General features: G+C 35.7%; 1 protein-coding gene across 1 annotated transcript; it reads right to left on the reverse strand.

Annotated features, from left to right (window-relative positions):
* Positions 1-5,628: 5,628 nt before the first annotated feature.
* Positions 5,629-13,011, reverse strand: LOC104217882 (serine/threonine-protein phosphatase 2A 65 kDa regulatory subunit A beta isoform). The gene is made up of 13 exons (XM_009768212.2): positions 12,893-13,011; positions 12,296-12,709; positions 11,662-11,908; positions 11,293-11,405; positions 10,617-10,696; positions 9,616-9,757; positions 9,439-9,519; positions 8,783-8,887; positions 7,956-8,138; positions 7,518-7,610; positions 6,375-6,514; positions 6,231-6,297; positions 5,629-6,077 (listed from the first exon to the last, which is right to left on the reverse strand). Exons 2-13 carry the CDS (start codon positions 12,686-12,688, stop codon positions 5,958-5,960), a joined length of 1,764 nt encoding a protein of 587 aa, XP_009766514.1. The 5' UTR covers positions 12,689-12,709; positions 12,893-13,011; the 3' UTR covers positions 5,629-5,957.
* Between the last annotated feature and the right edge of the window lie 3,831 nt (positions 13,012-16,842).

Consider the following 16,842-nt stretch of genomic DNA (forward strand, 5'->3'; position numbering starts at 1 on the left):
AATGTTGAATTCTTACTGAAGAGAATATCAAATTGCAATTCGTTTTTCCAGTGTATACGCAGTGTATACAGAGTGTATATCCAGTATATGCAGAGTGTATATCCAGTGTATACAGAGTGTATATTAAGTGTATACAGAGTGTTTCAAGTGTTTTTTCCGATGTGTTCTTCTTTCTCTCCAACTTATGCTCTATTTATAGCAGTTATTTGAGAGAAATCCGCCCCTTCCATGGTGCAACAAGCACTAGATCATGGAGAAAGCACTTACATGGTGGTATATACACTTGCTTGGTGGGAGGAACACTTGCACCATTGTGGGAGGTGCACTAGGCTGCATTGTTGCTTAGTGTTGCAACACAATACACGGATTGGAAAACATCCGTTACAAACACGGATTATATCACGTTAATATTCACTATTAACAAATAAATTTGGTCCAAAAAATTAATCAATCGATCGATCATTTGACCAAATCCGAATCCAAATCCCATTTCCCATTCACTCTAATTTTAAGACTATTTCATCTTAAACAAAAACTCAACAATAATAAGCATCAAAAAGCTGCCTTTTGTCTTGTTTTATTAAACTAAAGAGCTGAGTATGTATAAAAAAATGACAAAGTAGCAAGTAATTAGAGGAACAATGAATTAGCGGACATGCTTTTTTGATAATGAGTGGCGTTGAGTCTTGAACTCAAGACTTCTGTTTGCGCTCATACCATAATAAAATGTATGACTATCTCGTCTAAACGCTAAAATTATCAGAGTATAGATCTCGATTTACATAATTATTACTTCAACAGGCCTCAGTTTAGAGTCTTCTCTCTTGGGTTGGAGCCATGCACAATATACTTTAAATTCTTGAATGAAAATTATGTGAAATAGTGGTGATAAAAGTTCCATTCGAACGCCATTGCCCATTATCGACCTTAAAGATGAAGGTCCGAGGTTGAGGTTGGCCAAAGCAACATCATCCTCGTATCTTCATCGTATTACTAGCTCCAATTTTCTTGCTCAAATGAGTGTTCCAGAATTGTTTACGGTGTTATCTCCTGAAAAAAGAAAAGTAAAAGAAGAGACTCTTAGTTCAAAAGCTTAAATTACAAGGGTTAACCAAGAATATTATGAAGGAAAAAAAACTACAAGGATTAATTCATAGCTACTGACTCACAAGCACTAGAAAATAAAGAGAAAATATGGAACGTTAACCTTTTCTCTAGTTTTTATTTTATATCTCTAAGTTCGTACATATTAAAAAAACAAATAATCAGCTTTTGGCATTGAAATATATGCAAATAAACGCATATTCCTAACAAGCAAGCAAAGACCGCCTTACGAAGTTGGTTGTGAAAATTAAGTGGGCGTTTGGACATAAGAATTGGTGAAATCTCCGTTAAAAAAAACCATCAAGTGAAAATAATAATTGAAAATTGGAGATGTATTTGAATTTTTGAAAATAATAAATGAAAATTAGGCATGAATACAATTTGAGCTGTTTTTGAATTTTTGTGAGTGATTTGAAGTAAAAATTTTGAAAAATAGTTTTTGGAGTTTCTCAAATTTTCGAAAAATTTCGAAATTCAACTTCAAGTAAAATTTGAAATTTTTATGGCCAAACACTAATTCCAAGAAAAAGAAAAAAAATCCGAAAAAAAAGTGATTTTTTTTTTTATTTTGTCCCTTTCCAAACTGTTTTCATCGTTCATATATGAGCATGACGAGCAAATTATGAGTAAATATTAGCTTAATCCAAAGAGCATAAATAGATATCATTACCCCTAAGAACCCAAAAAATAATAAAAGAAAAGAAATAACAAGTACATTAACTACAGAAGAAGGACGAAAACGAAGTTGGGTTACAAGTTTGAACTTTGCAGGTAAAATTAGGAGGGTTAATTTCACTTATAATCACTGAATTTTACCCACTATCATACAAAATCATCATAAGACTACTTTTGTCATATTAAAATAACTAAACTTTATTATTATAAGAGTGAAATCGCATAATTAACTATACCAGAAAATTGCTTCGGAAAGTCTTGATCCTTGTGTTTCTCATTACTCCATCTAATTTATTGGCTTTCAAAAAATGAGACACAATATGAATATTGAGAAGAGGCATAACTAATGGAATATATTTCTAAGATGGCTAGCTTTCAATGGGAAATGTATTGAACTAAAGCTCTTATTTATAGTGAAAATACAAGAATGTTATGAACACATGTCTCCTCAAAACTGAGTAGTTTTAATTTGGTGATAGGCACGACAGCCACCTTTCTAAAGTAACTATGTCTCAACCACCATATGTAAACAGTCAAACTCATGGGTTAGGATTCTTCACTCCTTTTACGATAGATCTCGGGTTCAAGTCGTCTCGAGAATGGAGAAACTTATGATAGATTTCGGGTTCAAGTCATCTCGAAAATGGAGAATCTTATGATAGAGAGTATTTCTCTTCTTTGATGTGTCCTATATGGTGCGAATCTAAATTAGTCGGACATGTGAATTTCGAATAGTGGATAGTTTCACCCAGGGGCGGAGGGAAAGTAGAAGCTACGAGTTCGGCTGAACCCAGTAGCTTTGATCCAAACCATATATTTATCTTTAGAAATTCATTAACTATGTATAAACTATTAATTTAGAACTCAATAACTTAAAAAATTAAATTAGAATCCCGAACCCATAAGATTCAAATCCTAGTTTTGCCTCGGATTTCACCAAAATTATTTTTTTTAATACTCTAGGCCAAAAGGTCTAAAGATTGAACTCTAAAATTTGAAGTTATATATAGCTCGTGGAGAGTAAGTATGAACGTTGTTAGATTTTTCTAAGTGGAATGGGGTCTTAAAAAAAAACTTTGAAGTTATAGATGGATCACTTAAGACGATTATAAATTCTTTTGTTATAAAGAAAGAGACAATATTATTCATCCTATCGTTTAAGAACATAACTTGAGGCCTAAGACTAGGAAACAAGTGAAGCTATCACTAAACTAAAGATGCTAAATTCCAAATTGGTTTATGAGATTAATTGCTGAGTTGAATCAAACCACATTAATTAACATTTTTAATTACTCCATTAGATTAAATATGCCATCCTTTAACTGATAGTGATACTCCGATCTCATAAATGAAGGCTAATATTTTCTATTGGAATAGAGGAATGTGCATATCAATTCTACTTTGCACTTTACCCCGCACCTCATTAAGATCATATTGACATACTCTACCAAAAAAGAAAGAGAAGACTCTATTGAAGGCAAGAGTGAGGTATAACAAGGTCATTTCTCTCCACTGCGTTCTCACGGAGCCATACGCAGGGGCGGATCTACGTAGAGCCGAGGGGGTGCGCCGCCACCCGCAGTCCTCGGTCGAAACTCTGTGTATATATCTATATATGTAGATGAAATATCTTACATATAATAAAATGGCACCCTAGAGAACAAAATTGTCACTGGGTGCCAATGGTAAAGGTTAGAAAATTTCTCCAAGGTGGCGGGAGTTCGATTCTGGCCCCACACTATGTATATGTTTTGTAACTTTGGTTAGTACTTTTGGACAATTAATGTGAGTTGTGAGATGTTCACTTATTTTCTTTTTCATTTATTCTTTGTTTACTTTATTAATTCCTTTTTTTCCTTTTTATTTATTTAATCTTATTTGACTTATTTATTGTGTTTTCCTTTGTGTACATTAAAATAACAAAGCTCCCTTATTTCCCTAAAATCATTTCACACCCAAAATCCTCCCCAGCTACAGTGTTGCTGTCCCAAACTGATTATGGTAGTATTTTGTTAATTGAAAGATATTTTCAAGTGCCAGTAGATGAAAGAAGTGGTTGTCTTTTATTTTTTCGTGTAGAAAAAACTTTATGATATTGGTAATACTGCTGGAAATTTTATGATGTGCGCTAAGTTGTCAAAAAAAATTTCGTTCGATATATTTGTCTGTATAAACTGAATCCAAACCCAAAGTTGATCAAACTGAACATTTACCCTTTTTGGACCGTATAAATAATAATACGTCTACGTACAAAATAATATGACACCCGCAACCTTCAAATTCTAGATCCGTTTCTGGGCCCATACGTGGACGTTATCTCTCATACAGCTCTCATCCAGCAAGCAGATAGTGTTTCACCCTCTGTTAGTATCCCGAGTGAATTGTTGGGATTGTTCTACCCTTAACTAAAGGTCTTGGATATGAGACCTGAGAATATAGAACTTCTTGTTAAGGAACGTTTTATCCCCTTAGTAAGCTTATGTATCCGGCACGAAAGTGGGGACAAATAAGTTTCGGATACCGTAAACATAAAAAAAGGAGTTGTTATTAAGATTTGTACTGGATGCGTAAGAACACAGCGGGTCATAAATCAAATAATGATGGATTAAATTAAAATAAGAACACAGTGAGGAGTTGGCATTTCGCAACATTTTGGGCATGATGATATATAGTTATTGAAACCAACATTCTAAGTAAACAACCTGATTGTGTTTACTAGTGTTAACTAGGTCAATTAGACGTAGAATTGAAAAAATAATTAGGTTTGTATACTTTAGCACTATAAAACCCTAGAAAAAGATTAAATACGATCCTTCTCTTCCTTTCTTTTGTTGTCTAATTTGATGCTCATAAAATAAATATGTGAGTTATTCACACAGCACAAGGACATAAGATCGAACCAGATAATCAAATGTGTTACTGTAAAATTCTGACCTTGAATTCATAATGTTTAAAATCTTGAATTTGCCCCCTAAAGAAGATTGCATTGACAAAGTTGAAACCACCAAATCGGTGGTAGGTAAAATGAACAAGAAAAAAAATATCATAGAATTCTTTTTTTAACTAAAGAAGAAAACTGGAAAAGAAAATTGTAAATCGATTATTCATGCTGGGTATGTAGTTTTGCTGAAGCAATTTCTAAAACTATTTGGACGTAAGAATGGACCATTTTGGCAGTACCTGATTACTTACCTAAAAAAGAAAGGAGAAAATAAGAACATTTACTCCGCAGTCCGCACCAAGCAGTCCATATTCTTTATGCCAACCACAAGGTCCCAAAAATCTGAAAATTTTAGGCCAAAGAAATATGACATGACATGAATATTTGGAAGGGTGGACTATGTAACCTACCTAACAAGAGAGAGAGGGATAGTGCATCTTCTTGAAGGGTCGTTTGGTCAGAAAACAAGTTATTCCGGAATTATAGTGACAGAATTATAATACGGAAATTAAACAGTTACGTGATTATATAGTGGAAATACTTTAATGTATTGTGTTAAATTCAACTACTATCTGGATCATTCCACTTCTATCGGACATTGAAAGGTTAAAGAATCTAAGCCTGTTTGGCCATGCTTTTGAAAGGTCAAAAATCGTGTCATTTCCAAACCAAAAAAAGGCTCATTTTAGAGATTGTTACAAAAGACATTATCACAAACTTCCTTTTTTTTTCTTTTGTTCATCTCAAGCCAACAAATACAACATAAAAAATAATAAGTACTAAAAGTTCCACATACATTCTATCGGCATGAAAAAACACATAGAAAGCATAAGACCTGAGAAAAAGAGAGGGTGGCGGGGGCACTGCTCAAACATAACATCGGCTAGGAAGAAACGCAAACGCTAATGTAAACGCAACAAATCTGCTAGAATAACGCAGGTAAAAAGTTGTAAGTTCAAACACCAAAAAAGTACACTAACAAAAGCAAATACATGAGCTTAGCAGATCTAAATAGTACGGCAGTAACTTTACATGAAAAAACACTCGGTGTTCATTAGTGTCACAGCATCTTGAATGTCAAATCCTACAAAAGAATTAGTAACAATATACGACTCCAAGCTCAACAGAATGCATTTTGCTTGCACATTTTCTCTTTTGCGTCTTCGTGTGAGAGCAAAATCCTACCAAAGAGGGATTTGAAGAGAGATTTGTAGTACTCTCACCACAGTTATATTCTCTAGCCTGACATCATGACGTTATCAATTGACTGAAGTGCTTGATTGGCATAAAAGCGAACATCAACATCAGGGTCTTCAGCTAGCTCTACTAAACTAGGGCGAATGGTTTTCTCCACCACCTAGACAATAGGAATTAACGGACAGTCAGATAATAGGAAAACGATCAATGAAGCTGTTTTTCACACCAAACTTTGTAGAGTAGCCCACTCATTTTCCATAAATAAAGCAAGTACATGCAACCAAGAAACTAGAAAGGAAGCAATGGTTCTCACCGAGTGGTCAACAATAGGTATAAGGGATTGCAACACCTTTGCCACATTAAATTTAATGTTGGGCACTCTAGCATCAGATAAAACTTTCGGTTAGCACAAGGACTTGAGGTACAAAATCATTTAAACGCTAGGAAAACAAATTACCTATCCTTTGTTGCAGTAATAACCACAGGCAGCAATTTAGAACAAGTTATTTCAGAGCCCATTACAGGTGCAAGCAATGAAATTGCTCTAAGAATTGTCATTCTATACAAATAATGTGGACTGGTAGTCATATCCAAGACCTGCAAAATAAGACATTTTTAACTGAGGAAACAGAACAAAGCTGATATTGATCATGGCAAAAGCTGGAGCCTAGAAACTCTGAGAGTCCATGGTGAACTAATTTCTCAGCCTGAGAGGTAAATTCCCAGAGGGTTTGGGGTTGGGGGGGGGCCTTTCCTGAACTTCACCTCTCCAGATAGCAAGAGTAAAATGGAAACTGCAAGACATACCTCCAGCCCAGTGTTGCAGTATCTAGTATCTAACCCCTTAAAAAAATAATCATCTTTTTCCATCTTTTCAAGGGTCAGAGTAGGGTGTTCATAATTGGGAGTGGATGAGAGCTTCACGTCAATAAAGTGCTGAAGGATATCAAGCTTAAAGTAGACTAATCACAATTTAGAGAGACAATGAAGAATTAGCAACTTGAGGACTAATATGGATATGCTGACTACCCGATTAGAAGAAATATCTCTGTTGTTTTGTGTATGGTATAAAAACCTGAAATTCCCAAGATTCATGGGATTGGAGATATCACGACACCTACGTTGCACTTTACAGATAATCAGCTGATGACCAAGTAATTTAACCAACTAAATCAACCATGGAAGGCCTTGAGTGTTGGGCAGGGCAATACAGATAGTTTGAATAACCTTATGGCAACTTCACTGTTTTAAAGGATTGAAGATAGCAATCAACCTACTTGGAACTACAATACCAAGCAATATGTATAGTTGACCAGCTTATGATTGACTAGATCTGCCATGATAAATCCAGGCCTCAAGGTCAGGGGAGAGCATGCAGATTTGAGATTTTTACAAGAACTTTGGGGCAAAGATGCATAAGCTTCAAGACTATCAAAATAGAGATCAATTCCACCCTTCTGCCCCCACTACACTGAGCCTTGGGTCCCATCATCTTCATGAAGAGAAGATATATCTCATGACTACCTGAACTAGTTTTGTTTTCTTGAAAAGATATCATGCATGAGAATTAGCAATTCCAATTTGCAGACGCCAAGCAAACCTGAGGAATTATATGCTGCATTGCCCACTCTGGACCAAATTCTTCTGCAAGACGCTTTAGGTTATTAGCAGCAGCATCTCTGATTGAATAAACCTGCATCACAAAATCAGCAAGATATCAGAGGCAGAGATATTCTCCCATCAGCTGATTGATAAAAGCTATTGCCTTTTCGTATTCATCAATAGATAACAGAAAAACACAAGGTAATTATCACAGAAGAGTTGATGGTAGTTCCAAAAAGGAAATTCCCCGACTCATTTTCCACTTGAAAATGAGAAAGAAAGTGAAGAGAGATGGCTGAGAAAGACAAAAATAACCACCATATAGATAGTTTTATCACCAAAGTTTTCAACGAAGATGCTCATGTACCAAAGATCAAGGTTTTGTGCTTCTTCAGTTATATATGAGTATCTAACAGCCAGCTTATCGTGTACCAACCTTGTCCTGTAACCATTGCATACAAAGGGCACCAAGCTTATCATCAAAAAATCCTATGCCCAATTGACTTGCCAATAGAGGTATGTATTCTATTATTGCAAGACGGACTCGCCAATGCCTGTCCTCTGCTAGCTCAACAATAGCTGGCAACAAAGATTGGGATAATAAATCAATTCCAATCACCTGTAACATTTAGAGAATTAAGAGTTAGAGAAGAAGTGAACTAAACCAATACTAATAACAAACAAAAAGATCCAAGAGTTGCAGAGCACAACGAAACAATACAAAGTTCAAGCAGCTAAAAGACGATGACTAAACAAAGAGAAGCTTGATGTTGGATTTTTCAAAAAGGCACAGAACGTGAAGCTGAAATTACATAAAACAGAACCTAAACAATATTCAATGTCTTAATATCCCTGTAAAAGGAGTAATCACTTATTAACTGAAGATCCCCGTGCAACAATTGCTTGCAAAAACAAATCTAGAGCAAGTGGAGAAAATGATATTAAAACACATCTCATCCACAACTCCAGCACAATCGATTCCTAACTAGCTCTTATCAACACCAAAGCCAAAGTTGCACCTAAACATCTATATCCCAGAACTCAAAGGAGATAATAAATCATAGGGAACAAAAATATCCGCAAACCAAATAGAGTTCAAGATGTTAAAGGATTTTGATTGCCTTTTTTATTTAGGAGTTCATGCATCACAAAATACATATCACAACATATGGCATACCAATTTAAAAAATGAAGAAGCAAACAGTTCACTAGGCTCACAAGTAATTGCACACCACAAGAAAAATGTGTGCATCATTAACCAACCTGATTGACTTGATCAAGCTTGCTAATGATGTTCAGGCGCACATCAGGAAACTCGTCCTTCAGAAGGGAAAGAAATATTGGAAGAAGATGCTCAATGGTTGCATCCTGCATAAAATGCACAAACAGAAGTCATGTTATTTTATAGGTAAATCTTTAATGCTTCAATCGAACACGGATGCAAGTTGCATGATATGAAAAGTTCCCTATGCTAGCTTCATAGTTAGGTTGATTCTCTGGCTAGTTTCATCAATTAATACAATATCATCCGCAACTAGAATGCATCATCAAACCCAATCCTGTATACTATTGATGAAATCATTCATAACTAGGATAAACAAGTACATGTCAAGGCAGATTGGGCAAGTTTGTGCAACTCCAGCCACTTAGGAGTCATCGAAGCATTTAAGTTTTTATTATTATTCTATTAATAAGTTTAAAAATGTAAACGTTTTCTCCAAAAATTGAGGATTATTAAAGGATTCACAAACCACAATTTATACATAGTTTAAAAGCCAATGCAAAGTTGTTCCCCGTAGCATTCGTATATGAGAGATATCACAGTAAATTACAGACCTTTCCAACAATGCAACTACTATCTGTACCGTAAATAAAAGCATGATCAATATTTTCCTCATCTAGAAGCCAATGCACCTCACCTTTCCCAAAACAGGAGCCATCCCCATTATAACAGAAGCCAAAGCAGATCTGACATGCTGTGAAGAGTCTGATGATAATTCCTATAAATTTTATCAAACCCAAATATATATTAGAGGACCAATAGGAACTCAAAACGAAAAATGAAGCTCCTAACAGGAAATCTACCGAGCATATACCTTCACACAGGGAAGAATATGCTGAATAGCAAGCTCGGGACTAAGAATCCGACAGAATTTGGTGACTTTCCCTGCAGCAGCTATGCGAACTTCAGCTTCATTATCTCGAAGCAAACGGACATAGGCAGGCACCAAATCCGTCCTAAATCATGGTTAGATACAATCAGACATCCGACAACAAGGATTTTTAGTTCCGTAACAAAAAATTTGGTGGAAGAGAACATAATTCCTTGGCAGAAAACATAGATAAGTATGAAAAGTATGTCCCGCTACTGATTAAACACTTGCGACAATACATTCCATGTTTTCAAAATTAATTCTTTTACTTTAATACGGTGACGACACATTAGTTTCAGAAAAATCCATGGTCGAAACAAATATGCATACATTCCCAAACTACCACTAATTTCTTTCATGGAGCTCCTCAGTCAATTACCCTCCCTGTTATTCATCAACAAAACGCTATCAAACAGGCTAGCAATAAAGCCCTGGAAAGGAGCCTTCAGGACAAGACGGTTCTTACTAGACCCACTAGGCAAACAAAAAAATCTGCAAGCAGTTGTTTTTTCTTTTTCTTTTTTTTGTGGGGGATGTGTCCACATTCTCTGAAATACAGAACTTGTCAACCAAGTTGGTAGCCAAAATTTTGAGTTATGACAACAAGAATCTAAACGTGACTCATACCACAATAGAAGTAGTTCAAAACGAGTCAGCAATAGCACATCATTTCATTCCACCAAATCCGCATCAGAGAAGGAAGGTCAATGAATAGTGCATAACAAACGTATAAAAGTATTTGTGAATCCAAGTATGTAGAAGGTTCAACATATGTTATAGTTATGAATTACACTGGCAACAAAACAATTGCCAATTTAAAGATAAAATTACTAAAAACAACCAAAAAATGATAAGAATTACAGTAAAACAGAATGTACTCCATAGATAGACATCACATAGGTAAATATTCACAAAGTGTCACATATATAAGTTGAGAAAAATACCTAGTGGGCTCAGGCCCTACAGCTTCACATAGTTCGTACAACTGGTTAGCAACCATGTAGCGGACGCGCCAAGACTTGTCCTGGTTATTAGTGGAAAAAGCGTGCACAAAACAAATGAAAATTTCATCCAAAGAAGGTAAAATCATCGAGACAGAGAGGATAATAGTAGCACCTAATATTTTGAGAAGACTTTGATATTAAATACCTACTGCAGGTTATTTACCAATGTTAAACCAATATAATGAATCTTTTCAAAGGTTTAATCTTTCCATTACATGCATATTTTACCTAAATCTTACTCCTATAACTACTGTAATTTCCACTAGCAAGTGTAGGCAAGTGCACTAGTGTACCAAAAGCTTTTGAAACTCATCTAGACGAATGTTAATATGTTGAGACTTGTTAGTACCTTTTCGTATTGCAAACTAAGTGAAAATGTCTAAGGACTATAATGACGACCCATCATACCACATCTATCCTGTAAAGCTTATTTTGGAATAACGTCACTTTAACTTGATAAATAGTCTTTCCTACCACCAAGATTTAGCAATAAAGGCTTCACCTAAACATGCCTACTCAAGCCATTCGTCCATGTTTCCCATTCCCCTATAACAAGATGCAAAATTTCAAGGATCTATATGAGCCAGGACAACTGCAAACACGATCTAAAGTGTACCTGAGAGAAGTTGACAATGACAGGCAGGATGTGTGCAACACAATCCTGGGGCTCCAACAGCTTGCCAAGTGCAGCACAGCCCTCAACAGCTAATAAGCGTACAGAATCCTGATCTGAAATCAAAAGACATTAGATAAGCCAACAAAAAAAATTATTTTTTCTTTTTGAGAAAAAGGCACTAGATAAGTTAACAAACAATTCATTCCACTCAAATGCATCCTACGGCTTCAGATTTAACGAAAAAGTAACCATTTTATTGTTATAAGCAATGGGCTATATGAAGTAGCACTAATTAGAAATCTTTATAAGGGAGAAACTTAGATCAGTTCTCTCTAGTCACAAGTTGCAAAACATAAGTGAGAATATTACCATCCTGTGTAAGATCATCAAATATTGACATGATGTCACTCTTGAGGTAAGTAGATTCAACAGTAGCAGCAAACTTCCCCAAGTTTGTGGCAGCTGATCTTCGCACCATAGGCATGTCGTCTTGACACAATTGACTGTAAATAGACCGAAGTTCTGCCTTCAACATCTCTGGGGCACTTGAGTAAGCAATATGAAAGAGTCCACAGGCAGAAACTCTAGCTGTGAACCATTCACCAGCTGCCAGCCTCTAGTGATTGGAAAAGAATAGGAAGAGATATAAACAACAAAATCAATCTAAACATTTTACTAAATCAAGAATCACAAAGTTAAGTAAAAGATATATATTTATGAGCAATGTTAAGAGTTTCACAAGTTAGAAACATATTAGGGGTTCTCCTTATGCTAGTCCAACAATATCGAATAACTTGAATATTACATTTCATCATGATAAATACTACTTATGAGTTTAAGTTACAACGTAAATAAGCATTGATTGATAACCATAAATAAATGGTAAATAACCGGATATAACAGGTTATTATACTGATGGTGTAAAAGAAATTACAATGTCATTGCATATAACTTAAATCCATGAATAATATGAAGCAAACAATAGTAAAAGTCATAGCCAAACCTTCACAAGAGGGACGAACCAATCAACCAAATCACTCTCCCTCATCTGAGATCCAATCCTACACAACGATTCAACAGCTTTATCCCTCACACAGGTCTCCTCAACAGTACAAAGCGTCTCCAACGGCGGGAGCAAAACATGAGCATGCTCTACACCTCCAACATAAGGGATAAACACACCAAGCTCTTCAGCCATTGCCAATAACACCTCATCATCATCATCATTGTTTTCACTCAAAAAAGGGATCAATTCCTTTCGAGTTCTTTCCTCACCAAGGGCACGTGCAATAGTCGATAACCTCCTAATTGAATTCAACCGTAATTGTATATCATCGTTCTTAAGTTCATCTATTAACACGGCTATGGGGTACAATGGCTCATCTACCATTGCCATTCTCTCGAATTTTTGTTACAGCTGCAAATAGATCCGAAAAAATCATAAATTTATCTAAAACACGCAGATCTAAAAAAAATAAACAAATATTAAACCTCTAACACTTAGATCTGAAGAAATATTGAAACTTTCAAGCATATTTTTTCTGTTTATTAAGGAATATGATAACAAAATGGACGGAGAGGCGGAGGAAGAGAGAGTTACCGGTGAAATGAGCTGCCGCCTGTTGCCTGAGATTCGACGGTTGGATTTCGTCGAACTCTAGAGAGAGAGAGGGAGAGAGAGAGAGGGTGAAAGGGAGATATTTGGCTATGGACGAAATGAGATTGTAGTGTTTGGATGGGTTGGTTTAATTTAGGCCCAAGAAGATACCTCGGGCTTGAAGATGGCTAAGGGCGAAGTGCATAAATAGCCATTTTAAGATCCGTATTTAAAGAATAGCCAATATTAACAAAGTTTTTAAAATTTAGCCGTCTCTTAATCAACTTAAGAAATGTGGGTCTAAAGTTGATAATCACGGGTCTGAAGTGTTTATATTTGGCAGAACCACAACTCCTAGGTCTAAATTTGAATATTAACTTTTAGAACTTCAAACCTTCAGATATAGAACTAGATTTTGACATAGCCAACTTTAGACTCAAAGGTTATCAAGAAAGCATACAACACCATAAGGAGGTGGCATGCCTATGTCAATGGCACAGATAGGTTGTACCAGACCACTATGGCCCGAGGTCGGTCGTGGCATACCTATGATAATGGTACGAGGTGTGGCAGGCCACTATGGCACGATGTAGGCCGTAGCATGCCTATGCCAATGTCACGAGATAATTGTAATGTCAAGCAAAGAACGGGAAGGGATCTTGTGCAATAGGTATGGGTTCACGTGAATCCAATAATTTTTGTTATTTTTGTATAAAAAGTTTATTAATTTTATAAGAATATTTAGCTTGGAATCTAATTCATTTGACTAATTATTATTGTATATTTATTTGAGATCATATAGAAATCCACAAGCGTATAATCCTAAATTTGCAAAAGTCGGAAGCACCGTCCACAAAATGAAAAGGTTTGAAAACAGCAATTTGAGGAGAATAAATGATAGTAAACTAAATGAGTGTTCAATTAGTGGCAAATGATAGATGACATTGCAAGATAAATGTAGAAACTAAAGTTACAACTTACAACTATATAGCATTGCATATATTATAAACAAATTAAACGCTTTTTATAGAGTAGACTCAAATCCAGTATTATCTCATACCGTGGGGGTCTGGGAAGGATAGTGTATAGGCAAATCTTATCCCTACCTTGTAGGGATAGAGAAGTTGTTTCCAATAGACCATCGGCTCAGGAATATATATATATATATATATATATATATATATATATATATCAATCTTTTGATGTTACAAATTTGAATTGGATGTATTTTAACAATTTAAATGAACTTTTACAGCACAATGCAACGTAGGAGTAATATGTTTTGTAGAAGTTTAATTGCTTTATCTTTCAAGTTACTTGTTCCGCTTTACCTAGTTACTTTTAATTACCTTTAAGGTTATCGTCGATCTTGCATTACAACCGTACAAAAAGAACCACCTTGCTATATTCTGAATTGCACAGTTATTAATTAACCATGTCTCTTTCTGCATTAATTGTTGTAGAATGAGGAAACAAATCATAAAATGGTTGACAGAGTTGAGCAATTTGATAGTAACATTTTTGGCCTTGCGTATTAAAAAAAATACTAAATTACTGTATAGAAACCAAAAAGTTTGTTATTTGGTATTCGATATTGTGGTATTTGATTTAAGTTTTAAAAAAAATGGTGTTAGGTATGATATTCGATATTTAAAAATAAAATATCGAAATATGAATATTGTACCGAAATATATATTAAGTTACATAATACCCATATTATTAACTATATAACATAAATATTAAAGTTCTAAATTTTACTTTCCGTTATTTTATAATTTTCTTTAACTTTTACCACATTTTTTCCACTATGCTTATCTTTCTCCTTTTCTTTGGTTGCTTACTTACATTTCAACCTTTCCCCTGTCTAGGTTTAACATCTTTGATTTTCATCTTTTTTTTACTATATTATAAGATTTTTATTTTTGTATTTGTGAGCACCTTACTTAAAAATATTATTGTATAAAGTAAAATCGATTCATATTAAATGCTCATATAATAGAATGATACGTGGAACCAAAGACAGATGGAAAGTGAGACAGGTGAAGTCAAGACCGAAGGCAGCAGTGGGAAGCCCCGAAGGGAATGTTGCTCATAAAGACAGATGAATTCATGTCACCTGACAACATTCAGTGAAGAATATTTTGCAGTATTAAGTTCATAGTTCGCTATAGAGGATATGGCATTCATAGTCTACCATTACACATTCTTCAATGGCTCTCATAATTATCATTTAAGAGGAGCTTGATCCTAGAACCTTTGTTCCATATGTGCCACTATAAATAGGGATTCCAACAACCATTGGAGGGATAGGAATTTTGTGACAAACTTATGTTATACACATTATTCTAAGCTCAATAATATTTCATTTCTCGCATATTGTTATTACTATTGTCTTTGGAAGCTCTGCTCCTGGAACTAAGATATCTGCTATCTCATCTCAATTTCAATGCTAAGTCTTGCATTTTATTTAATTTATTTATTATTTTGGGATCAAATCGATTCGCTTGTCTATAAACCATGTATAAATTTAGTTGTACTATTTTACGAGTAAACAATTTGGTGCCCACCGTGGGATTTAGACAATTGCATAATTGGGTTGATCCTTGCATCTATTACTAACATGTTTAAATTCTTTATCTCTTAGTGAAAAATCATTTAAAAAACGGCAAATAACAGTGTCAACAACACGCACAACATTGAGTCCCAAGTAAATCAGCCTCAATATAAAGATTCAATCAGTGATACCTGCAATGAGGAGGGCGTAGCCATGTCGGTCCAGGTGGATTGTATCGACAGCATGTTCGAGAGGCATCTCCTGATGATGCTGAAGACGAGCACGTTGTGGAAACAGCAAAAATCTTAAAGGAGCAACAAAGGGCTATTATGGTCCATCTCTCACAGCAGGACTAGGTCATGATGGAGTTGAAGAAAGCGTTGTCAGGTACTTCTAACAACGTGAATAAAAGAGGTCCAGTTCCTCCTGGTGCTCCCATAAACCAAACAACACAAAGGGTTGATAACAATACCCAGGGGTGAGGTCGGCTTCTACAGGGCCGGGGAGAATGGAAGTGGACCCGATAACAACAATGAGAATGGTCTCTTTAAAATCGAACTCATGTTGTTTATGAGGAAAATAAACGTCTGAATGGATCAAATCCCAAGCGCATCGATGGTGTTGAAAAGATCGGACTCAAAGAATTACACCAGTTGTCGTTCAAACCAAGTGCGGAACTAGAATTGATCCCAAAGAGGTTCAAAATTGCAGATGTGCCGAAATATTATGGGACTTCAGATCCTCAGGAGCACATCACCACCTATACAATGGCGGTGAAAGGAAATGACTTGGCTCCGCACGAGATTGAATCGGTATTGTTGAAGAAGTTCGGGGAGACTCTCACAAAAGGGGCCCTGACATGGTATTCACTTCTGCCCGAGCATTCAATAGATTCCTTCAAGATGCTTGCGGATTCTTTTATCAAGGCCCATGACGGAGCCAAGAAGGTACATGCCCAAAAGGCCGACATGTTTACAATTGCACAAGGAGATTCTGAATTAGTTCGTGATCAGATTTCAGAAGGAGAGGATGATGCTTCCGACTCTGCTGGACGAATGGAAAGCGAAGGCATTTACTAAGGGGTTGAATCCGAGGAGTTCTGACGCTTCACAGAAGTGAAAAGAAAGTCTGCTCGAGTTTCAGGCAATAACTTGGGCAGATGTTCACAGCCGTTATGAGTCAAAGATAAGAATTGAGGATGACTATATTTGTTTCCCGACATCAACAAAGGGCTGGGACCGAGAGAAGAATAAGTAAAAGTTAAAGGATGATTTCGACACAGACCGACGGTCTTCCAAAGGTCGGTTTTTGCCCGACAAGAGGGCCAAATAATGTGGCAGAAGTTTTCGGTCGGCAGATAGATTCGCTACCAACAGAAGAGCTGATCACGGCAGAATAA

Source organism: Nicotiana sylvestris, chromosome 10 (genome assembly GCF_000393655.2).
Source record: "Nicotiana sylvestris chromosome 10, ASM39365v2, whole genome shotgun sequence".
NCBI classification, from domain to species: Eukaryota; Viridiplantae; Streptophyta; class Magnoliopsida; order Solanales; family Solanaceae; genus Nicotiana; species Nicotiana sylvestris.

Coding starts and splice junctions, on each gene's coding strand:
- LOC104217882 (XM_009768212.2), bottom strand. CDS start 12,688: ATGGCAATGGTAGATGAGCCATTGTACCCCATAGCCGTGTTAATAGAT. Junction 11,909..12,295: donor GGTTCGTCCCTCTTGTGAAG/GTTTGGCTATGA, acceptor TCCAATCACTAG/AGGCTGGCAGCTGGTGAATG. Junction 6,298..6,374: donor ATTACTGCAACAAAGGATAG/GTAATTTGTTTT, acceptor ATCTGATGCTAG/AGTGCCCAACATTAAATTTA.